Here is a 25,467-nt window from a genome sequence, read left to right on the forward strand (position 1 = left end):
TGTGATAAAAACTCTCAATTATGTGGGTATAGAAAGAAAATACCTCAACATAGTAAAGACTATGTAAGTCAAACCCACAGCTAACATCATAGTCGTTGGTGAAAAACTGAAAGCTATTCCCCAGGAACGGGAGGAAAACAAGGATGCACACTTTTGTCACTCTTATTCAACATAGTGTTAGAAATCCTAGTGAGAGCAATTAGGCAAGAAAAGGAAATAAATGGTATCCAAATTGGAAAGGAAGAAGTAAAACTGTCACTATTTCTGGATGGCATCATTTTATGTATAGAAAAGCCTAAAGAATCCACCAGAAAACTGTTAGAAATAATGAATGAAGCTAGTAAAGTTGTAGGGTACAAAATCAACATATAAAAATCAATTTCGTTTCTATACATGAAAACAAACTAGCAGACAGAAAAATCAAGAATACAATTCCATTTACAAATGCAACAAAAAGATGAGAATACGTAGGAATAAATTTAACCAAGGAGGTGAAAGACCTGTACACTGAAAACTAAAAGACAATGTTGAAAGAAATTCAAGAAGGCACAAAGAAATGGAAAGATATTCTGTGCTCATGTATTGCAAGAATTAACATGCTTAAAATGTCCATACTACCTAAAGCAATCTAGATATTCAAGGCAATCCCAATCAGAATTCCAAGGACATTTTTAAGAGAAATAGAGCAAAGAATCCTAAAACTTATATGGAGCAAGAAAAGACCCCAATATAGGGAAAACAATCTCGAGAAAAAAGAACAAGGCTGGAGGTATCACACTCCTGAATTCAAAATATGCTACAAAACTATAATAATCAAAACAGTATGGTACTGGCAGAAAAACAGACACACAGATCAACAGAATAGAATTGAAAGCACAGAAATAAAACCACGTATCGATGGACAGCTAATCCTCAACAAACAAGCCAGGAACATACAATGGAGAAAGGAAATTCTCTTCAGTAAATTGTTAGGGAAACTGAACAACCACATGCAGAGGAATGAAAGTAGGTCATTATCTTACACCATATGGAAAAATCAACTCAAAATGGATTAAAGACTTAAACATAAGACCTGAAAACACAAAACTCCTAGAAGAAAACATAGGCAGTACACTCTTTGGCATCAGTCTTAGCAGTATCTTTTTGATTACCATGTCTCCCCAGGCAAGGGAAAAGAAGAAAAAATAAACAAGTGGGACTACATCAAACCAGGGGGCTGGAGGGCCAGAGGGCAGGATCAGGTCCTCCTGTTCTAGTGCTGTATCCTCAGAAATGGCAAGATAGGACATTGTGAAGGGTCAGCTGAAAAATGCATCTTAAATGAAGCTTTGAGAAATAGAGGCAGCCTTGACTTCCAACTTTAAGGAACTTTCTTTTTCAGTTATTATTAGTTATGCTAATTATCCTAATTAGTTATGCAAATTAACCCTGATGGCCAAGAAGAGAAAGCAGTTGGAAAGGGGTTTTGGCCTGGGGAGTGAAGTGTGGGTCCTTCAGCACCGAGTACCAGACCCAGTTCCTGAGCTCCTCTTCTATAGCATAAACTGAAAGTCCGACCTGCTCAGCTGTAACCAAGATTCAAGGCTCAAGTGTCTGTACATGTAGGCGGGCTTTTGGGTTGTGCTTAGTTGGTGAAGTGTTGGCCAAATATAAAGCGATCGAATACTTTGTTAATAGAATATTCCAGGGCTGTCATTTGCATCCTCTGTAGATCTCTTGCCCAGCCATAGTAAAGTGTTAAGTGGAAAAGAAAGTGACAATTTTGGAGACATCTGCATAGCAAAGAAAACAGGTGGAAAGAGTCTCAATATAGACGGTGAGCATTTGGACGGTGAAAAATTGGGTTAATTGTTCTCTATTTTTCTGTATTTTCTAGATTTTCACCATTAAGAAGACATTACTTTGAGGGAGAAAATCCACAAACATCTATTGTTTTATGAAAATAAATTTTATTTTGTGTTGTCACCATTGAATACAATGTTTCTCTCAATTCTAATTACAGCCATTTTTGTTCAATTACTGCTCAGATTAGAGTCTCAATAACAGTTGACAATAACTAGCCATAGATTTTAATGAAGTCTAACCTAAACCTCCAGCCATAGACCCTTTTCACTGTGTCCAATTACAAAAATAATACAATTTAGTAATGAGACTGATGTCTCCACTCAAGGGAACACAATCCATGGACAGGCGAGAATAGCGCCTCACAAACAGTGGAGCCCCCGTCCCAGGGATTGTGGGCAAGAGGAGCTCTATGGAGGCTTAGAAGCAGCAATGCAGAAACAGGCAGGATTAGCCAGGAGGGCAGGGACTGCCTTATAGGGCCAGCAGGTCAGTCAGGGAACAAGGAGTCAGCATTTGCATAAGGTGATTTGCAGGGGTTGCATATCTGACCTTATTTAGAACAGGGAAATCATCACAGATTCCTGGCAGGTGGGGACTGGCTGGCTGGATAGACTGCGTTTCTGAACAAGCGGAACATTTACAGACAAGAAGACAAGAAGAAGACATTGAGTATGATTTGCCTTAGGGATGTGTCTTAAGTCAGGAAATAGGAAGATTTTAGAATGAAATGTGTTATTGCCCTTGGTTATGGCGGTGCTGTGATTTACAAGGTGGGGGGCATAAGACAATACACTGATGTGTGGGAAGAAAGTGTTAGAACTACTATTTATATATGTTTTTATCACCTATGTTTAAATTATTTATTTTTGTGTGGTTTGTAAAGTACATAGTGCATTTCTACAATGGTTAATGTAACTTATTACTTTATAAATAAATAAATGAGCATATATTGGGGTTATTCATGCATAAAATAAAACCAAGAAAATTTTGAAAAAAAAATAAAGCAAGAAAACTTGCTTACCAAAAAAGGAAGAATGATAGTAAAGCTTACTACATAGAACAGTGTGCTCCTGGTACAAGAACAGACAAAATAGAAATTTGGTCCCATTCGTAAAGGTGAAGTTGTGCACACACAGTGCCTCCACCTCCAGCTGTTTCCTCAGAGACACTGTCACGTGTAAGTGGACACATGCAGTGAAAGGAAGACAGAGAGAGCAGGAAGGGCTGTGTGAGCCTCTGGAAACAGTTATCACTGGGGTGCCGATGAAAAACAGTGGGGGTAATGACAGATTAATCAATAATTTGGGGGAGAAATTGGATCTCCACATTCAGATTCCTACCTTACCCTCACACACAAAAATTCAATTCAAAGCAAATCAAAGAAATAAATGTGTAGAACAAAGCTTAACACTACTGGAAAAATATAAATGAGAATACCTTTATGCTTCAATGCAAGGATTAAGCTCTCTGAAAGCTGCAAAATATTAAATACATGGCCCCTTGTACAGTAGAGCAAGTTAAAGCTGGTTCATGCAGTGGACAATTCTTCTTGCCTGAGGTCACAGCAGTGAGAAGGAACTGGAGTTTCCACTTGCGGTTCTGGTGGAATTGCCATGGAGAAATGTGATGCCCTGTTAGAGCAGCAGCATCCAGGGTGCCATAAGAGAGGAGGCGTTTATGCCTTGGCAGCTCTGTTCACTCCCCATTGGAGAACCACACCACCTGTCTCTCAGTTCCCCACGCTGTGGCTCAGTTCATATAGAATAGCTAGAACAAATTACGACTAGCATATACAGTCATGTACTGTGATTTTGGGGCGCATAAAAAAATAGAGGAAGTGTGGCAACATATGTTAGCTCAGGCTGAATCTTTTCCTGCAAAAGAAGAAAATGAGGAAAAGAAGAGAGGAGGGGTCTGTGTGTTTTGAGGAGGTGCACATGCACCTTTCTAGAATGCTGTCTAGTGTCAGGCTGGAAACCAGCCCACTTCAGAGAGAGACAGGGCACCCTATCTGTTACTGATAGAACAGGAGTTCTTAAAAATCAATCTGAATAAGGAACATTGAAAAATACACCATTTCAGCCTTCATCCTAAAATTCTAATTTATTGTGTTCAGTGTTACCCAGGACTTGACTTTTATTCAAACCTACCAGCTGCTTCTGATGCAGCTGGTCCATGGACCACAGTTTGAGAAACACTGTTCTAGGAGCTTAAACTCTAAACTAGAGTCAAGCGAAGAGTTCTGGCACAAAGAAGGAGGATTCAATACACAAAAGACCATACACGTGTGAATCCAGCATTTCTCTGCTTCAGTGTTAATTTTATATCCTTAATCCTGGCCCAATACGGCAGGAACAACACTTTCTTACATGACTTTTCAATTCAAATATCTACTATTAATTGTCGGATTGCTCATCCAAAGTGTCCCTTAATTTTCTTAATGAGAAAAAATAATCTCACAAGACTATTCTAGTTTAGGACTTGGCCAAGTCAATGTTGGGGGAGGGGTGAAAGGAGCTTTGGCTTTACTTGTTTAAGACAGAACAGTTCTGGCTGTGACTCCACTTCAAAACAAGGTGTGAGCACAATGCAACGGTTGGCATCTCTACAACAATCACTTTATTGCTACACTTTCACTGTCTCAAGAGTGCCATGGTTGGTTACGGTGAGGGAAAAATCAGTTTGCCAAGAGATAAATCGGATACCAGCTTGAGGTCTTCATGAAGTACAAAGTCTTCATTCCATCATTTCTCATTCTCCTGAGTAAGGTAGGAGCTCCTTTCCCAGCCATTTTCTCTGGGGAATGATTGGATAAATAATTCGGTACCATTAACTTTCCTATATTGCTCTCATGAATAACTCCACGAACACCTCAACTCTAGATGAACTTGTCTGTCCCAGGAAGCAGATTGAGTGGACTCCACCAGCTCCTAGGAGAGCTGAAAGAACATGCTGTCTGCCAGATTGCTTGCCTAAGGCCTGGAGATGAGAGAGCTACCTTTATGAATGTGCTGTGGCTCATTAGGGAAGGAGGGGGGAAAGTGGGATATAAGGGTGTGGGTTGAGCACAGGGTCTCTCTTTTTTCAGAGCACAGTGAACTCAGGGCAGGAAGGGAGGCAGGTGCTGGTCTATCCTGTGTGACAAGAAAGCTGCTGGCAGCCACAAGCAAAATTTTCAGTGCAGAATAAGGGAGGTCTGAATCATTGTGCTTCTCCCAGACAGCACAGTAATACACACCAGAATCCCTTTCTTCCAGATTTCGGATTTCAATTTTACGGTTCTTCCCTGTGCCTTCATAGGTACGATATTTCTGTGAACTGATTCCTGGTTCCATCACAAATTTGGCGCTGTGGTAATGGTAGTACAAAAGTCGTTGTGGGGCCATCCCCTCCACGTATCGGTACCAGTGGACATAGGTGATGCTTTGTTTAAAATCACAGGTGATTACAACAGAGGACCCAGCCTGTTTGGTGACTGACATCTGTGTCCCTTCCAAGTTGGAAGATACTTGAGTGGCTGCAATGTGAACAGCAAAAAGTAATGAGGAAGAGCTAATGCAATCCCTTAGTTTGGCCTCCCGTTGCCAAAAATAAAGAAAAATCCCAGGAAGATCCAGGCAGCACACTTACCAGGAGCCAGGAAAGCTAGAAGGAGGGTGAGAGCCTGCAGCATGGCTTCCTCCTCGGGCCTTAGAAGGAAAGGGACAGACGACAGGACCGGCAGACACCCTCTCACACTCCAGTCCTGCTCCAAAGACGGGAACCCCAGGACACAAGGATGAAGTCAGAGCCGGGCTCTGCACAGCTGTCACAGGCAGCAGGCAGTGAGGGGCTCTCCTAGAAGACCACCCAGCTGATGACCCAGAGGGGGTGGGGCTGGGGGAGGCCTGGGGAGGAGCCCTGCCTCTCTGCTCAGCCCATTTCCTGAGAGCCTCCTGGGGCAGGCTGAGAGCAGGCCCTCTGCAGAAGAGGAGGAGCCAGGAGCCCTGAGAGCCCAGAGCAGAGGGAGGGACAGCCTGAGCCGATGGAGGGGGCAGGAGAGCCATGGATGCAGCTCCATGTTCCCTGGTGCAGGGAGCGGTCCTGAGTCAGGGGACTTCCCTGCAGCTCAGGGTTCAGTGTTCACACTGCTTCCATGGGCTTGTCCTGTGATGCAGCTTCTGTATTCTGGCCCTGAACCACCTTCCTTTCACATCTGTCAGTAAACTGTGAGGAACCCACAGCAAAGCTGACAAGCACTGAATCCGCTTTAGTAAAAGAAATTGGGGTCCGTTTTGTTGTTCTACATTTGACTCTCCTGAAAGTCAAATGCATGTGTGTGGGTATATGTCTCTGTGTGTGTGCGTTTGTGTGTGTCTGTCAAGGCAATTTGTTAGGTCATTTCTGTTCATCCTCAAGTAAAAAGGCCACCTCACATAGCGTTACCAGATTTAGTGAAGAAAAAAAAAGGGTGGTAGGTCATATTTGGGACACACGTAAGCTAAAAAATTGCTTGTTGTTTATCTCCAGTTCAGATTTCCTTAGTCATCCTTTGTTTAATTAGTACCCCTTCCCTCAGGAAGTGTCGCCGTATCTGCAATTAACTTGCATTCTTAGATGGGTAGAGAGTTGATTAAACAAGGATAGTGAAATCATGGGACTATTGAAGTGGTGAGTACACATATTTTCACCCCCTACTTTTATAATGTCTTTGGATGCATGGTTATACTATTCATAGTAGAATGTAGAAAAATGCCCCCTCCATCATTGTTCTGGCCTCTCTCTCAGGTGGTTCATTTCTGCCGTCCTGACAAACAGCTGGGAAAGGAGGAAGGGAGGGGACTCAGGCTGCTCTTCCTTCTGCCTTGGGGACCACACGTGCTGGGACATGAGGTGTCGCAGCAGCAGCTCTGCAAGAGAACATTCCAAGTCACTATGCAGGAAGCAGCTCAGTGCCACAGAGTCCCAGCACATGCCTGCTGGACAGAATTGTGGTTTAAAGCTAAGAAAGGAGAAAATGCCATCACACTAGAGTGGAAAGAAAATTATTTAAAAAGTAGTAAAAGAAAAGTACTCCACAGAATGTAAAAATGACTGTAAAGCTACAGAAATGAAAAGAGGGCACTATCGACACCAGAATATATTCATGGGACATAATGGTGGGGGTGGGGGAGAGAGAGAAAGAAAGAAAGAGAAAGAGAAGATAAAGAAAAATATCTTAAATTGCATCCTCTGGATCTAGTTTTGTTTGTAGTAATTAAAATTTTGTTTATATCTATATTTTTAAAATTTATGTTGATACTGTTAGAAATATTTTCTAAAACTTGTTTATTTTTTTAGCTATACGCTGAGAAAACTAGAGAGCAATAATCATCCAGCAGTAATGAGCTCTCCCAGCATCTGTACTGTGGTATTGAATACCATTTCTCACTAAAAGACTCAGTTGAGAAATGGCTGAATGCAGGACTGGGAAGGAGATGGACAAGGTCCATTACATCTCATCTCTTCTGAAAGCAAAGAAGCCATGAGAGATGACTAAGGTCATGTCACAGGACACAGAAGCCAACTTACAGAGTCTCTCACTGGCTGCAGAGAGGACAATGTAAGCATCAAAAGATCAACACCCATTCAAGCATGTTAAAGATATAATATATAAAAAGGCATGGAATTCTCAAGCAGTCTTTTGTGTTTCTGTGATATCCATTATGCTTTCTCCTCTTTCACTTCTAATTTTGTTTATTTGAGCCTTCTTTCATTTTTTCTTAGTGATTCTGGCTAAGGTTTGTCGATTTTGTTTATCTTCTCAAAGAACCAGCTCTTTGTTTCATTGATCCTTTCTACTGTCCTTTTTGTTTCAATTTCATTTATTTGTGCTCTAATTTTTATTATTTCCCTCCTACTGACTTTGGGTTTTGTTTATTATTCTTTTTCTGATTCTGTTATGTGTAGATTGAGATTGCTTGTTTGAGATTTTTCTTGCTTGTTAAACTGGGCCTGTATTGCTATGAATTTCCCTCTTAGGATCGCTTTTGCTGCCTCCCATATGAGTTGGTATGGTGTGTTTTCATTTTCATTTACCTCCAGATATTTTTTGGGTTCTCCTTTATCTTCTTCAATGGTCCATTCATCATTCATAGCATGTTGTTTAGTCTCCACATTTTTGTCCTTTTCTCAGCTTTTATCATTTAGTTGATTTCTAGTTTCATAGCATTATTGTCAGAAAAGATGCTTGATATTATTTCTATCTTCTTAAATTTATTGAGATTTACCTATCCTTGAGAATGTTCCATGTGCATTTGAGAAGAATGTATAGTCTGCTCTTTTTGGATGGAGTGTTCTCTACATATCTATCAAGTTCACTTGGTCTAGTTTTTCCTTTAAATCCAAAATTTCCTTGTTGACTTTCAGTCTGGATGATCTACCCATTGGTGTAAGTGGGGTGTTGAGGTCCCCTACTATTACTGTGTTGTTAATATCTCATTTTATTGTTCTTTTTTTCCTGCTTTTTCTACCCAAATCCCCCCAGTGCATAGTTGTATATATTTTAGTTGTGGATCCTTCTAGTTGTGACATGTGGCACACCACCTCAGCACGGCCTGATGAGTGGTGCCATGTCCCCACCCAAGATCCAAAGCAGCAAAACCTTGAGCCACCAAAGCAGAGCATGTGAACTTAACCACTCGGCCACAGGACCGGCCCCTCATCTTCTGGTTCTTAATAGTTTTATGTACTTTGGTGCTCCTGTGTTGGGTGCATAAATATTTATGAGTGTTATCTCTTCTAGGGGAGAGTGTCCCCTTTATCATTATATACTGCCCAGTTTCTTTTTTCCATCTTGACGGCTACTTTGTCTGATGTAAGTATGGCAATACCTGCTTTCTTTTGTTCACCATTAGCTTGGAGTATCGTCTTTCATCCCTTCACTCTGAGCCTGTGCATGTCTTTGGAGCTGAGATGTGTTTCCTGGAGGCAGCATATTGTTGGGTCTTGTTTTTGAATTCATCCTGCCACTCTGTGTCTTTTGATTCAAGAATTCAATCCATTTATATTTAGAGTGATTATTGATATATGAGGGCTTAATGCTGCCATTTTAATTCTTGTTTTCTGGTTCTCTTGCATTTACTTTGTTTCTCATCCTGTGTATTTTGAACTATCAATTTGGTCAGGTAGTTTTCTATGCTTGTTTTCTTAGTTTTCTCCTTATTTGTCATTTGTGTCTCTGTTCTGATAGTTTGTTTAGTGATTACCATGAGGTTTGTATAAAAAACCTTGTAGCAGAGATAGTCCATTTTCTGATAGCCTCTTAATCCTTTAAACTAACCCAATTCCACTCCATTCCTCTTACTCTTCTAAGTTGTTATTGTCACATCTTGTTCCATCTTTTGTTGTGAGTTTCTGGTCAAAATGACAATATTATATTTATTTTTGGTGTTGTCCTTCCCTTTATCTTTAACATTATAATTTGTTTGCTAACCTGTTCTGAAGGAGGGCTGAAATTTTCTGATTTCGTCTATCTTGCTCCTTGCTCATGGTTTTGTAACTCCTTTCTTTTTTTTTTTCATGTATGAGGACCTTCTTGAGGACTTCTTGTAGTAGGGTATTGTGGTCTTAGCTTTTCTTTATCTGGGAAAGCTTTTATTTCTCCATCACATCTGAAGGATATTTTTGGTGGATAGAGTATTCTTCACTGAAAGTTTTTGTCTTTCAGAATTTTGTATATTTATATCATTCCACTCTTTCTTATGCTGCAAGCTTTCTGCTGAGAAATCTGCTGAAAGCCTGATAGGAGTTCCTTTGTAAGTGATTTTCTTCTGCCTTGCTGCTCTGAATATATTTTCCTTGTCATTGACTTCTGCCAAGTTTATTACTACATGCCTTTGAGAAGATATTTTTATACTGATACAGTTTGGAGATCTATTGGCTTCTGCTACATGTATTTCCAGTGCCTTCCACAGGTTTGAGAAGTTCTCAGCTATCATTTCTTTGAATAAGCTTTCTGCTCCACTGTCCTATTCTCCCTCTGAAATACCTATAATCTTTATGTTGCTTGTCCTAATTGAGTCAGATATTTTTGGAGAATTTCTTCATTTCTTTTCAGCCTTACTTCTCTCTCCACCTCCATCTAAAGCATTTCTATATTTCTGTCCTCAAGATTGCCTCCATAATATCAGCCCTATTGTTCAAAGAGTTCAGATTTTTCTTTATCTCACCCATTGATGTTTTTCATCTCCAACACTTGTGATGGGTTCTTCTTTATACTTTCAATCTCTTTCATGAAGAGTTCCCTCTGTTCATTAAATTTGTTGCTGATTTCATCAAATTGTCTATCTGTATTTTCTTTTAACTCATTGAGTTTTTTTATGATAGCTACTTTGAATTCTCTGTCAATTAGATTATAAATTCTAGGGCCTTCAGGAATGATTTCTGGGTACTTATCCTTTTCCTTCTGTTCTGGAGGTTTAAAATATTTTTACATATTGCTTGATGGCATGGATTTGTACCTCTGCATAGAGATAGTATTTGGTCACAGCTTCCCCCTGCTACTGCTTAGAGGAGGGGGTAGGAGCTGTGTAGTCTGAGCCCACCAGGATCCCCATCAGCTGTGCCTATTCAAGTTGGAGTCACTCCTTGGGAGCACAGCAGCACTGTGGTACCTCCAAACAAACCAGAAAACAATTACACAGGGGCTCTGGCCTGCTGCCACTTGCTCCCACAGTCCCTTCCAGATGGGCTCCTCCTTTCAGAGGGCAGCAGGGAGCTTGTTTATCTGTACTCACACCTCCGCCGTGGTATGTTTCCAGGTTGTAGCAGCTGTTGTACTGTGTGGGTGGGGCCTCCCCAGTGAGTCTGAGCCATAGTAACTCCCTGACACTGTTGTGGGTCTCTGGACTCCCCCACCTGTCGACAGAGTGATCATACAGGGATTCAGGGCTGTTGCCACCTGCTCCCATCATCCTGCTGGTCTCATCCCCTGCTTTGGGACCACACTGGTACTGTGGTCAATTGAGACACCTGGGAGCTTGTTTGCCTGGGCCACAGTTATGCTGCTGTCTGCTCCGAGATATGCTCTTAGGTCGCACCCATTGGACAATCTAGAAGAAATGTATGAATTATTAGACTCTTACAACGTCCCAAAACAGAATCAAGAAGAAATAGAGAATCTGAATAGACCAATCAAAAGTAAAGGGATTAAAACAGTAAACAAAAACCTCCACAAAAATAAAAGTCCAGGACCAGTTGGCTTCTTGGGAGAATTCTACCAAACGTTCAAAGATAATTTATTATCTATTCTTCTCAAACTATTCCAAAAAATTGAGGAAGATGGAAATATTACTAACACATTCTACGAGGCCAACATCACCATGATCCCCAAACCAGGCAAAAACAACACAAAAAAGAAAAATTACAGGTCAATATCGCTGATGAACATAGATACAAAAATCCCTAACAAAATATTAGAAACCTAAATATAGCAATACATTAAAAAGATCATACACCATGGTCAAGGGGGATTCATAACAGGGACACCAGGATTGTTCAACATACACAAATCAGTCAATGTGGTACACTGTATTAACAAAAGGAGGAACAAAAGCCACGTGATCATTCCATAGTTGCAGAAAAAGCATTTGACAAGATCCAAAGTCTGTTCATGATAAAAACGCTCAATAAAATGGATATAGAAGGAAAATACCTCAATATAATAAAGGCCATATATGACAAACCCACTGCCAACATCACAGTCCATGGGGACAAACTGAAAGCCATGCCGCTGAGAACAGTAACAAGACAAGGGTGCACACACTCACCACTCTTATTCAACATAGTACTGGAAGTTTTGGCCAGTCAATTAGGCAAGAAAAAGAGATAAAAAGAATCCAAATAGGCACTGAATAAGTGAACTTCTCACACTATACAGACAACATGATTTTATATAAATAGAAAACCCTAAAGAATCTGTCAGACCACTATTAGAAAGAATCAACAACCACACCTAAGTGGCAGAATACAAAGTCAGTGTACAAAAATCAGTGGCATTTCTATACCTTAACAACGAACTAACAGAACAAGAACTCAAGAATACAACCCCATTTACAGTAGCAACACAAAGAATAAAATATCTAGGAATAAATTTAACCAAAGAGGTGAAAGACCTATACAAGGAAAACTACAAGACATTACTCAAAGAAATCAATAATTACATAAATAAATGGAAAGATACTCCACGTACATGGATTGGAAGAATAAACAGCTAAAATGTCCACACAATCTAAAATAACATACAGTTTCAATGTAATCCCAGTCAGAATCCCAGTGACATTCTTCACAGAAATAGAACAAAGAATCTTAAAATTTATATGGGGCAATAAAAGACCCCGAATAGCCAAAGTAATCCTGAGAAACAAGAACAAGGCTGGTGGCATTGCAATCCCTGACTTCAAAAAATACTACAAAGCTATAGTAATCAAAACAGCATGCTATGGGTACAAAAACAGGCACACAGATCAATGGAACAGAATTGGAAGCCCAGAAATAAAACCACACATCTACAAACTGCTAATCTTTGACAAAGAAACCAAGAACATGCAATGGAGAAAGGAAAGCCTCTTAAGTAAATGGTGCTGGGAAAACTGGACAGCTACATGCAAAAGGATGAAAGTATATCATTATCTTTCTCCATACACAAAAATAGACTCAAAATGGATCAAAGACTTGAAGGTAAAAGCTGAAACCATAAAACTTCTGGAAGAAAATATAGACAGTACACTCTTTGACATCAGCCTTAAAAGGATCTTTACAAGTACGATGTCCACTCAAACAAGGGAAATAAACGAAAAGGTAAACAAGTGGGACCTCATCAGACTAAAGAGCTTCTGGAATGCAAAGAACATCAAGATTGAAATGAAAAAACAACCCACCAACTGGGAGAAAATATTTGCAAATCATATATCTGATAAGGGGTTAATCTCCATAATATATAAAGAACTCACACAACTGAACAACAAAAAAGTAAACAACCCAATCAAAAAGTGGGCAGAGAATACAAACAGACATTTTTCTGAAGAAGATATACAGATGGCCAACAGCCATATGAAAAGATGCTCAAGATCACTAATCATCAGGGAGATGCAAATCAAAACTACACTGAGATATCACCTTAGGCCCATAAGAATGGCTATAATCAATAAGACAAAAAAGAATAAATGCTGGTAATAACAGACTGCTGGTGGGAATGCAAACTGGTGGAGCCACTTTGGAAAACAGTATGGATATTTCCCAAAAAATTAAAATAGAATCACCATATGATCCAGCTATCCTGCTACTGGGTATCTATCCAAAGAACTTGAAATCAACAATCCAAAGAGATTTATGCACCCCTATGTTCATTGCAGCATTATTCACAATAGCCAAGACATGAAAGCAACTCAAGTGACCATTGACTGATGCCAGGCTAAAGAAGATGTGGTATATGTATATACACTGGAATACTACTCAGCCATAAAAAAGACATAACTGTCCCATTCACAACCACACACATGGACCTTGAGGGCGTCATGTTAAGTGAAATAAGCCAGAGAGAGAAAGATTTCGCTCATACGTGGAAGATAAACAAACACGGGGAAAGAGAACAATTTAGTGGTTACCAGGGTAGGCACAAGAGGTACAGGGGCACATTTATATGGTGTTTGACAAATGCTAATGTACAACTGAATTTTCACAATGTTATAAACTATTTAGACCATAATTAAAAATATTTTTTCAAAAGTAACTAATGGAGCCTGGATTCAAACGAAGTCTAAGAAATTCTCAATCCCCTTGCCACCATCCATTCAATATATATAGAATATATATTCTATATATATAGGATTTCTTTTTAAACCAGAAGTGTAAGGAACATGAAGGAAATTTCAGAAAGATTGCAGAAACTCAAGAATAACTCTCACGTGCTGCTAAATAAAGAATAGAGGTCATTCGTGAAATGCATTCATTCAGTTAATAGTGGTGGACCTCAAAAGGCAGTAGAGGGGCCGGCTCTGTGGCCGAGTGGTTAAGTTCATGCTCTCCCCTTCAGTGGCCCAGTGTTCGGATCCTGGGCGAGGACATGGCACTGCTTGTCAGGCCACGTTGAGGCGGCGTCCCATGAGCCACAACAAGAAGGACCTGCAACTAAGATATACAAGTGTGTACAGGGGGCGGTTTGGGGAAATAAAGCCGAAAAAAGAAGATAAAAAAAAAGGTAGTAGAAGTTTGTTCTAGCACATTTGAGTTGAGTCGATCACCATTTGTAAAAGTTAATTTTTTTAAGTCATGACAGAAATCACTTATCCATGAAATGATAAATTATTGAATGTTGAACCTTGTGCATATTTATTCCTTCCTTGAAAGCATAAAGCAGGTGCTACTAATTCACATTTTGAAGATGAAACAGATGCTTAGCGTGGTTAAGTAACATAACTCATGGTTGTCTAGCTAATAAAGAGCACAGCAAGAATTTGAACAAAGTCTGTCAGTCTCCAGGGCCTGTGCCCTAAGTAACCTGGTTGGTGGTTTGTGATTCAGGGATTACTTTCTGTCCTCCTTGGACCCTTGCATTTGAATGCAAAATGTGACATTATACTTCCTATTTGTTTTCAATTCCCTGCTTACTGCTTAAAAAGTACAGTATTTTGATTACATTTAGTTACTTACACTACCTTCTAGCACCCCCTCCTGGCTATTTTGAATTAACTTTTGCATATGGAGGTAAGGGACTAAATTGCTTCTTTTGAGGCACTGCCACTTGTTGAAAAGACTATCCTTTCCCTCTTGAATTAACTCAGCAAGTTTCTCAAAAAGCATAAATATAAGCATTTATTTGTGGACTCTCAGTTCTCTCCATTGACCTGTGTGCTCTCCTTGCCCCAGGACCACACTGACTTGACGACCGTAATTTTATTTTTATCTAACTTTGAAATCGAGTTCTGTAAGGCCTTGCTTGAAAGGCCTGCCCTGCTGTCCCTAGAGCCCTCAATTTTTTAAGAAATGAACTTTGTCAGACCCATTTCGTGTGTGGCATCATCAGTGTCAACATCGAAGTCACATTTTAGGGGCTCAGTTCCCCACACTATTCTTGTAGAGTGACGGAAGCGTCCTCCAACTTTGTTTACTGTCAATGTTATTTTGGCTATTCTAGGTCATTTTTGTTTTCATGTAAAGTTCAGGATGAGATTATTAACTTTTCCCCTAAAGCCTGCTGCATTAAATTTATGGACTAATTTGGGAAGAATTGCTGTAATGATAGGACCAAATCTTCTAATCCACGAACAAAGATTCTCTCTGCATTTATGTAAACATTCTTTAATTTTTCTTGGCTTGACTTATAGTTTTCAGCCTACAAGTTTTCTTTTGTTAAATTAATTCCTAAGTATTTTATTCTTTTTGGCCCTATTATGAATGTAATTGTTCTTTTACTTCCACTTTCAAATGGTTCATTGCTCAAATGTAGAAATACAATTGAGATTTTGTATATTGAATATTTGTATCTAGTAACTTTGCTAAATCAATTTTAATTCATGTTTTGGTTTTATTTGTGTAAGGATTCCATGGAGTTTTGTTGCATATGGAATCATGTCGTCTGTGGATAAAGAATGTTTTACTCATTCCTTTTCTGGATATCTTTAATTTTGTTTTTCCATTGTTACACTGTCTAGAACCTCCAACACAATGTTGAATAGAAGTGGCAAGAGCAGACGTCCTTGTCTTGTTCCTGGTCTTTGGGGAAAAGAATTCAGTCTTGTACCATGAAGTGTGATGGTAGCTGTGGGTTTTCACAGATGCCCTTTATCAGGTTGTGCAAGTTCCACTTTATTCCTAGTGTGTGGAGAGTTTTTATCATGAATGGACATCAGATTTTTCAAATGCTTTGTATGCATCAATTGAGATGATCATGTGGTTTTTGTCCTATTTTCAGTTAATATGGTGTGTGATTTTAATTGATTTTTGAGTGGTAAATAAACTGTTTATGTCTAGGATAAATCCCACTTGGTCATGTTTATAATCCATTATGTATGTTTCTGGATTCATTTTGCTAATATTTTCTTGAGGATTTTCTACCTATGCTCATGATTTTTGTACCTACTGGTGTGGATTTCGTATTATGTCTTTGGCTTTGATATCAGGGTAGTGCTGGCCTCACAGAACACAATGGGAAGTGTTCCCAACTCCTCTGTGCTCTGAATGAATACTTTTTGTGAAGGATCAATATTATTCCTTCTTTAAATGTTTGATAGTTTCTCCAAGGAAACCATCTGTGCCAGGGATTTCCTTTGTGGGAAGATTTTCAATTACTAATTTGATTTACTTATTATTTATAGGTCTATTCAGATCATTTATTTATTATGGAGTCCAATTTCTTAATTTGTGTCTTTCTAGGAATTCATCCATTTCTTCTAAATTATCTGGTTTCTTCATATAAATTTTTATACTATTCCTTTACAATCCTTTTTAATTTCTATAGGAGTGGTATTGATGTTCTTCCTTTTTCCTCTTGATTTGGTAATTTGTGTCTACTCCTTATCTAATAGATAATTCTAGCTTAAGGTTTGTCAAATTTGTTGATATTTTCAAAGAACTGACTTTTGTTTTCATTGATTTTTATCTCTTCTTTTCTGTTTTCATCAATTTTTCTCTCTTCTTTTATGTTTTCCATTTCAATTATTTCCATTCCTATCATTATTATTTCCTTTATTCTGCTTGGGCTAGGTTTAGCTTGGTCTTTTTTTTTGCTATTTATTTAGACCGTTTTTCTTTTTTGATACAGGCATTTAAAGCCATAGATTTCTACTAAAGTATTGCTTTTGTGACATCTTATAAATTTTGAAGTATTGTGTTTTCATGCATTCCTTGGTTTTCAGCAGGTTTCCTATGATGTGTGAAATTATGTCCCCTGTGAGATGTAGCAGCTGATGTCGCTAGTCAGTGTTTTTCTTCTTTTAATTTTTAATTCTCTTATTTTTCCTAATTCCCTAGGGATCGCCCGTGTCTACATAGCTTAATGGTAGCCAGCGATTGGACATAAATTGTGCTCAAGCACCTTGATGAAGACTCCCATCCTCTGCCAGGTGGATATGTGTATGTATTGGGTAGCGCATTCAAATTTCTGGCCATTTTGAGTCTTCCCCAGCTTGTACATTTTGCTGAGTCCTTTCATGTCTCCTCTGCAAATGCTCACAGCCTCAAGGTTGCCCAGGAGTCTTTGGCTAGCTCGGGCTCATTTTGGGTCTTTGCTAATGATGCACACAGCTTCAGCCAAGCTTATGCTTACTGCAGCCATGACCACAGCTTCAAACTTGCAAACCGCTGATGTTGTCAGCTCAACATCGCCTCATTCCCCCCCAAATTAAGTGAGCTCCCTTCAACTGTGTAATTTGTTGACAGGCCTCATGACCTACCCTACCCTGAAAGAATCTTCGTGCCCATTGAGCTGGGTATTAGGAGCTGGGGAAGGAATGCGAGAAGCTCTAGGCAAGAACACCTGTGTTGTTGCCTGAATTCTGCAGTTTTTCAAGCATAAACATTTCTCAGATGGTTGTATGCCTTTGGTCATTTCCTGAGTGCTGAAATGCTTACTTTTGCTCATCTATTCCAGTTATAATTGCTTTTCAAGAAGAGACTTTAGTGACCTCCTCACTTGCCCAGAGCCAGAAGGCCTTGCTAGCATTCATGTTTATGTTATGTAAAGCATACATATTATTAAGTTTTAATTAAAAGTTTGCTTTATTTAGGACTCACAAGTAATTCGAAGACATGTCAGCTCATTGAGGGTCCAAGGCAGTTAGCCTGATAGGTGGCAAGTGAGCCCAGAAACAGGAAGACTTGGTCTGACCATCTTCCTCAGACTCCTTTCAAAGAGAGAAGGCAGTTAAACACCCCAGAGTCTCTATGATTTACAGCAGTTGAGTAGGCTGGGATGTGAAGCTTTTCAACCCCTATATCTTTCTCTCTTTATTCCACCACGAAGATATCCTGAACCATGTGACGCTGATGAGGTTGTGATGTGGGACACAATATTTTCTTAGGATCCTCGGCCATTCTTTCTCTTGTACCAGGTTTGTTCTTGGCTACAGTTCAGGTAGACGTTCTCACAAGAAAACACGTCCCTCTTGAAGTGTGTTGTCTGACAAAAGGAAAGCATGGGAGGCAGGCTGCTTCTGAGGGTGAGGAGGTCACATCCCTGACCTGCTGCCTCAGTCTTCTTGCTGCTTCTTTTTATTCCCTTCCCTGATTGTGAGACTAATGCAAACTTTTTATAAAAATGTGGAAAGACAGGGGCTGGCCCCGTGGCCGAGTGGTTAAGTTCGCGCGCTCCGCTGCAGGCGGCCCAGTGTTTCGTTGGTTCGAATCCTGGGCACTGACATGACACTGCTCATCAGGCCACGCTGAGGCAGCGTCCCACATGCCACAACTAGAAGGACTCACAACAAAGAATATACAACTATGTACCGGGGGGCTTTGGGGAGAAAAAGGAAAAAAATAAAATCTTTAAAAAAAAAAAAATGTGGAAAGACAAAAATAAAAATCACCTGTCCGCCAAATTCCTCAGGAACATCAGTGTGACGGTTTAGCTTTTTCCTTCTAGTGTGTTTGCAATTCACATGACTGTGGTCACATGGCCCATATTATTTATATCCTCTTTTACAGATTAAAAGATCAATTTATTTTTGTTGTAGAAATTTTGGAACATCTAGAAATGTATGTAAGTCTCCTGGCTATTTTCTTCTAGTCTTTGTGATTTGCACCTTTTTATTTAGTTTTTTATTTTTGTCAAATATGATCTCACAGTACCTACTTTCATTACTATAAATTTTATTACTTTTTACTATATAGCATATGCAGTTTCCATGTTGTTATAAACCAGAAATATATTTTTAAGTGAATGTAAGATATTCATGGAAATAAAATAACTAACTTTTCTTCTACACTCACACACTTAGATGTTTTCTCTAGTTGTTAGAGGGGAAATCTGAATAAAGGAAAACTAGTACTATTTCCTCAGGGGTATATCCTAAGGAAGTAATTTCAGATTGGAATGACTGGACCAAATGCACAAACAATATAAGCCTCACGAGTAATTGGCCCTCAATGGTAGTAACAGCAGTTTATGACAACAGTGCACGAGAGTGACCATCAGGCATTGCTCTTGGAGTTAGAAAGCCCTCATAGCTCTCTCAGTCATTGAGAACAGCGATTTGGAAAATACATAGATCAAATTATTTGTACCAATACTCAAAGTTATCTGGACTTGAGAAAGAGCTGCAAGCTTGTCAGTAGGAATAGCAGTGGATTGTAATTCTTGGTCTATGGGAATATTTTTACAATTATATAAGCGAATCCATTTTGACAGATTAGTGGGTGTGATCGATCCTATTTTAAAGGCTTTCATCCTACAAGGAATAAAGTAAAACTTTATGGTACAGTTGTAGTTTTGTTAACCTGAATCACTTGAAGATTAAATATATGCATCTTTCATTTAAAATGTTACGCACACATGCTCTAATTTTGAAGAAATTGTTTCTTACTTTAATGCAATGTGGTAATTTTTCTACTTCCCCTTGCCTACCATGTAGGCTCTGAAGAAGCTAAAGAAAAGCTGGACAGTGAACACTCACTTTTAGAACTATGAGCACTATTTTTGTAAACGTAAGTCTTTGAAAAGGAAACTGTAATAACAAAGTAGTTTTATGGAGAATTTCTTTGAGTAGATTCAAAGTAAAATTCAAAGAATATGAGTATGAGTGAATAGCCAGATTTGTTGTATTTACATTAATTTATCATTCACATTTTAGCAATGTCATATTTCTTAACATTTTCTGCACACGTATAAATTTGTGAAGCATGAAAAATACCTCAGAGTCCCAAATGTCTAAGGAATGGGCATGAGTTCGTTATTGTTGACTTAGCCAGAATGTCTCTGTGTCAGACATTTTTTATCCACAAACCCTAACTTAGTGAGCTGTGGGGTCGCAGTCCTACGAGATGTGGTCCTGTTATTGTCTCCATTTACACCTGAGGCAAGTGAGACTAGAGTGGGCAAGCAACTTGTCCAAGGTCACACAGCGAGGAAATGACAGAGGTGAGACACAGGCCCGCCCAGTGTGGATGCAGGGTCCGCTCCAGCCCTGCACTGGGATGTCTCTCAAGTGCTCTGGAGCCTCAGAGATGCAGGATGTGATCGTCAGAGCAGCAGCTCGTGCTGGGCCTCAAGGTGGGCACGTGGGTGAATCCCTTCAGGTCATCACAGGAAATAGTTCATTTGAGACACAAGCAAATGAACTGAAGTCAACTGTAGCAGCAGCAACTCTGCCTAATGGTTTAGTCACAGAAGGGAGAGGTCGTGGGTGGACTCGGAGTCGTGGAGAAGCAGAGGTGGCTGGAGTCGTGGTGGGTGGAGGCCCTGTGCCCGCAGCAGAAGCACCCGACATGCTGCGGCCCCTTCTTTCCACAGCTGTGGTTGGACGTGAAGCAACGACGTGGGCATATGAATAGTAGATTATTTCCTAAAATGCCTTAAATAAATTCTTGTGTGACCACACCCAGGGTCCTTCAAGTGTCTGTGACACAGCTCATCTTCAGGACACAGACGTTATTATGAATTCATAACGCAATGTAGCATTTGACCTTTACACTGCATCTCAAATAGTTTTGTGTTGTCTCTTTTCTAGTGTGAAGAATCCTCATTGAAAGTCACTGGAGGAAAAAAAGGACTAGAGATGGGGTCTCCCTATTGCAGGCTCAAATGCTAACACCCACTGCTGACTTTACTGAACGGCTAATAAAGAATTCATTCATCCTAATGCCTCACAGACACTGTCCCACATCCACATCCATTTTGTAGCCTGCCTGTGGCTGGTAAGATAAAGGAATGACCCATCTTGTATTCAGTGAGACCAAGTCTGATCTTTTAATGAAGAGTTGGGGAAATGCATTGTGCTGCATTCCTAATCAAAAGACTTCTCGATGTATTGGAATAACACTGTGATAATAAGCAAAGTATCTTCTTATTTTGATTCACGGAATGGAATTCTTTTACTTCGTGTCTCAGATTTCTTCTGTATTTCTTTTTTGACAGCATGCATTTCTCTTTTTATTTTTAACTCATGCACATGTGCTGTTTGTACAATTTGAAAATAATAAAATTCAACATATCAAAAATATTACTTTTATTTTTCATATTTGCATTGTGTATTTTGCCAAAAGTGTTGGAATTACAAAAGGGAGACTGGTAGGGATTATGCACACATATAAAATATCACCAGACGTTTTCTATTACTTTTGTCATGAGATGTTGTCTTTCTCCTAAGGTATGATTCTGACTTAGTCTGAGTACCCCAATTTTGAACACACACTGTGAAATCGTTGCCATCATTTTCCCTTTATGTTTAGCTAATTTGAATTAAAATGCACTAAATTATATGTTGAACTATTTTTTAAACATGAATATTTCCCTCAATGCTTCATAGGAAGGCAATATGTTTATTGGTTTTCTTTCATTGTTTATTCCAGGAAAACAATGTTCTGTGTAGTGGGTATGGTGCTGATTTGGGTGGAAAATGGCTATTTGTGCCAATCAAGTCAACTGCTTCTGTGTTTGTCTAAGAATGGTCCAAATGAGAGAAATACAACTAGGAGGCTCGCTGAGATTCTGGGTCCTAGCCAGGAGAGCTGCTTATGAAGGAGAATGGGGCCAGGAGACACTCCAGGGTCTGCTGTGGGACTGAAACCTCAGGAACTCAATGATCTTATCACAGTGAGAATGTCCTGTCTCAGGTGTGGAGTCGCACAACGTCAAGCCCACAGACGATGCCTAAGTCGGACGTCAGTGTGTTAATTTAACCTGAGAAAGAGCTCTCTTCCAGACATGCTGGGCTCACCCAGATGAGGCAGCCCATCCTCAGATGGAGCCGAGTCTCATCCAGAAGTTGGCTCTCAGAGCACAGACCAAGAGAAGTGAAGTATAAGATTTCAATGTTCTATGAGATCAGAATGTGAAAGCCTAAAGCGTTGATCTCTACAACAGAGCTCTACTTTCCCCTCTTACTGTGCAGATTGAGTCGGTGGGCTTGGACACCCACTCTCTACCTTGCATGGGTGGGTGGGGATGGGAACATTTGCTCTTTATGCTCACATTGCTGAGGAACCCTCTTCCAATTGACATAATGACACTTTTATCTGATGTTAATGTCCTCTCTTAAGCCTTGCTCAGGTTGACTCTGACTCATTTTGGAGGGACTTACAAGATCCCGTATATGACATTCAATTATCCAGTTGAACTCAGAGCCTCTGTGTCTCTGTGTTCTTGTGAGGGACAAAGCACATCACTGTTGCCCACATCTACAGTCCATCCATGCTGCCAGGTTCATGGGCACAGTTCTGTGTCATTCTGTCTACACTGAGAAAATGAAACCAAAGGTACTAGCCTCAGTAAATGAAATACCATGGAAAAGCTCAGGTACTTGGTGGAATGTCAGGATGATCTTAGTGCTCCAAGAAGTCCTGTTTGCTCTTTCCTTCAGAACAGGGTCATGAGAGTGGACTTTGATGCAGCATCTGAGCTGTCCTGAGCATCAGACTCCCAACTTACATTGCAGCTTATTGGAGCAAACCTTGTATGTACAATGCAAGGAAACCTCTACCCACAGCCTAAGAGTGTGTTTGACAGCAAGCATGTATGTGTGTAGATGGATATTTTCCTCCCATTGGCTATGGTCTTTTGAAAATGAGCAAGGTTGGTTGTGGTTTAACTGCTCTTAATTTATCTTATGACACCCTAGCCACTGCTTGCACAGCCCCAAACAGTAGTGATCCGTAGAGTTTGAGCATTTTACATGAATCAACCACATTGGACAGAGCATGTAAACAGAAGAAACCTGAGAAAATAACACACCAGCAGCCACAGCTGCACCTTCCTGCTACCCAGGCTGTCCCCTCCACCACCTGTGCTCTCCCTCTCTGTGCCGCCTAGTTCAGGGCAGCCCAGGCCCAGTGCGGAAGGAAGCTGCTCAGAAGTTGGAAACCACAGGAGACACTGCCAAGTAGTGGCTGGCAGTGAAGTCAGCTCCACAAAGCTTTCAGTGATTTGCAAGTTTCCCCTCTTTGGTTCTACTCTTTCCCAAGGAAGATATAGTTCCAGGCCTCTAAGGAGAGGGCCAGGAATTTGACCTAGAGAATTCTGACCAAATTCATGAAACTCAAGGAGAAGATCCAGCTAAATTTAATCTTTCTTGGATCTCGTGGGTCTTATTTTGTTTCCAAAGGAGAACCACTCTTGGTTTCCTAAAGAATGCATTTCACAGAAACTGAAGCTCATTGTCAGGAAGAAACAAGAAATTTTTCCCAATTTTGAATAAGACATTGTTTTAACTTTCTGTATAATAATAATGACTTTAAAAATATTAGTTAAAGAAAATAGAAAACCACAGAATCTCTTATCATTTTTTCATCCTCCTAACATACATTGAACATGTTGTTTTATGCCTATTATTGTAGATATACAGACAAATATAAATGAGTGTCATACCTATTGAGTGTTATTACTCAACAGAAAAAAATGATCAAAGGCATGAACAAATGGTCCACAGAAAAATCAATATAGACTTTCAATATATGAAAAGATGCTTCTCCTGACTCATAGTAAGAGAAAAGCACATTACAACTGCAATGAGAGACTATTTTTCACCCGTCCAATTAGAAAGTCCTGAGGCACATGCTTGGCATTCACTAACCTGTGGTAGAAGTACAAAATGGTGTTCCCTCTATCATAGATTTGTTGGCAATACCTATCAAAACAATCATCACACACATTCAAAATAACAGAAAATGCTATCACAATTTCAGCATTTCTTCTAAGACCAAAGATTGGAAATGAGCCAATGGTGTGTCACAGGGAACTGATTGCATAAGGTACTGCACATTGACCAGTGAAATCTCATGCAGTCGTGTAAGTGTCTACACTGACATAAAAAGAGCTCTAGATATCTAAGAGAAAAGAGAAATGCAGAATAACATGTAATGTTTACTACCTCTGTGTAAGAAAGTAGGAAATGAGAATAAACATACAGGGATATATATTTACATGTGTACATTCATATTTGCACAAATAAAAACTGAAAGGATGCACAAGACACAAAAGTCTGACCTGTGAGAAGTGGGGAGATAGAGACAGTGCTTGAAGCAAAATCTCTTAATTCATTTTTAGAGTTTTTTGATTTTTGAACTGGGGAAAGTATTATCTAACAATTTGTGTAGGGTCGTATTATGTATATTATTTTTTCAACAACACTTTCTGATTAAGTTTACATTTCTTTAAATAATCTACACTCTTTGAGGTTGGTTATTATATAGTTTCATGACATCTTTTAGGTTATTTTGTAGTTTCTTATTGGGCATTTGTTTAACTTGTGGCTGCTATAAATGATGCTACAGTAAATGAACATCCTTGCACATAAAGCTTATTACATACCTTTCATTTCCTTGGGATATTGATGGGTTGAATTGTAATAACATTTTCCTGGCTGCAGCACATTCTCACTTATGTGATGGGCTCTGTGACGGCAGCTCACTGCATGTGATCTGGGACAGTAGTGCGGGAGCTCAGGAGATATTTCAGTCACTTGCTGGCCTCCAGTGAGTGAATGTTAGAATTAATGAAGGAGGTTTTTTAAAGTCCAATGCCTGGCCTGTGATGAATTCTGGGCTTCAGGGGTTTTTAAAGGCTCCCGAGAGCAGAGCCATTGACATAATGGATAAAAAGCAGGTCTTAAGTCAGGCAGACTTGGAGTCAATTGGACCCAGGCACTACTCTATGCTTAACCTTGTGCATATTTCTTAGCCTCTTCGGGACCTAGTCTTCTCATCAGTGAGATGAGCGTGATACCGTATGCGGTACAGTGAGAGCATTAGACATAAAGCATGTAAACTGCCTAACAGAATTCCTGATGCTCACTAAGTTTCAGGTGGTTGCCATTATTCAACAAAAGCAAAGACAGCAAAGAAGCAAAAATAGAATAACTGTACATGATAGAGACCATGTATTTACTGAGAGAAGATTTCATGGTTAACAAAATGTTGAGTTTCTCGCCTGTTGGGTGAATTGTATCATGTTGGTCTAGTATCTCTGGTTATCTCCTATTACTTAGGATTTCTACATGGCAGTTGTATAGGCCTTTTTGTAAGACAAAGGAGACAATCAAAAATTATTTAATTATGGCCTGTTTGACAGAAATCCTTCAAAAATGAAGTCATTGAGGAAAAGAATTCCAAATGGTAAAGAGGAATCATAGTTGGGGAATTTTGAGAATTGTTGCTTTGAGGTTTCCCTCTGTTACAGTTGAGAAGTGTGCTGAGACTCTAGCTCTATAAAGGCTGTTGAGACACAGGTGTTTTTATGTAAAATTGTGTACATCTTTGCCTACTTTTTCCATTGCACACCTGTGGATGCAACCTGCTCTTCTGGTATTTATTTTATCCAACCAGAGGTCATGGTCTTTAATCACAGAAGCACTATTAGTGGGTGGAGGTCAGTGTATAAAAGTCTTTCCAGCATGAGAATTCTGTGGCAAGATGGCCTAAGACCCTCGAATCATACGAAAAGCATAGGAGCAAGGA

At 39.6% G+C, this 25,467-nt stretch overlaps 1 protein-coding gene across 3 annotated transcripts in view; it reads right to left on the bottom strand.

Annotated features, from left to right (window-relative positions):
• Nucleotides 1–25,467, bottom strand: part of LOC103545034 (platelet binding protein GspB-like) — a 476,815-nt gene that overhangs the window by 326,411 nt on the left and 124,937 nt on the right. The window contains exons 1-2 of one of the 3 annotated variants that reach the window (XM_070615436.1): nucleotides 5,476–5,900; nucleotides 5,067–5,362 (exon numbers count right to left, since the gene is read on the bottom strand). The exons of 1 other annotated variant lie outside the window; for it this stretch is intronic. In XM_070615436.1, coding sequence (XP_070471537.1) covers nucleotides 5,067–5,362; nucleotides 5,476–5,518 — 339 coding nt within the window. In that variant the 5' untranslated portion in view covers nucleotides 5,519–5,900. Of the gene's footprint in view, nucleotides 1–5,066; nucleotides 5,363–5,475; nucleotides 5,901–25,467 lie in introns of those variants that run through there. One more of the 3 variants, XM_070615435.1, reaches the window with a different exon arrangement.

Source organism: Equus przewalskii, chromosome 4 (assembly GCF_037783145.1).
Source record: "Equus przewalskii isolate Varuska chromosome 4, EquPr2, whole genome shotgun sequence".
In the NCBI taxonomy this organism is placed as follows: Eukaryota; Metazoa; Chordata; class Mammalia; order Perissodactyla; family Equidae; genus Equus; species Equus przewalskii.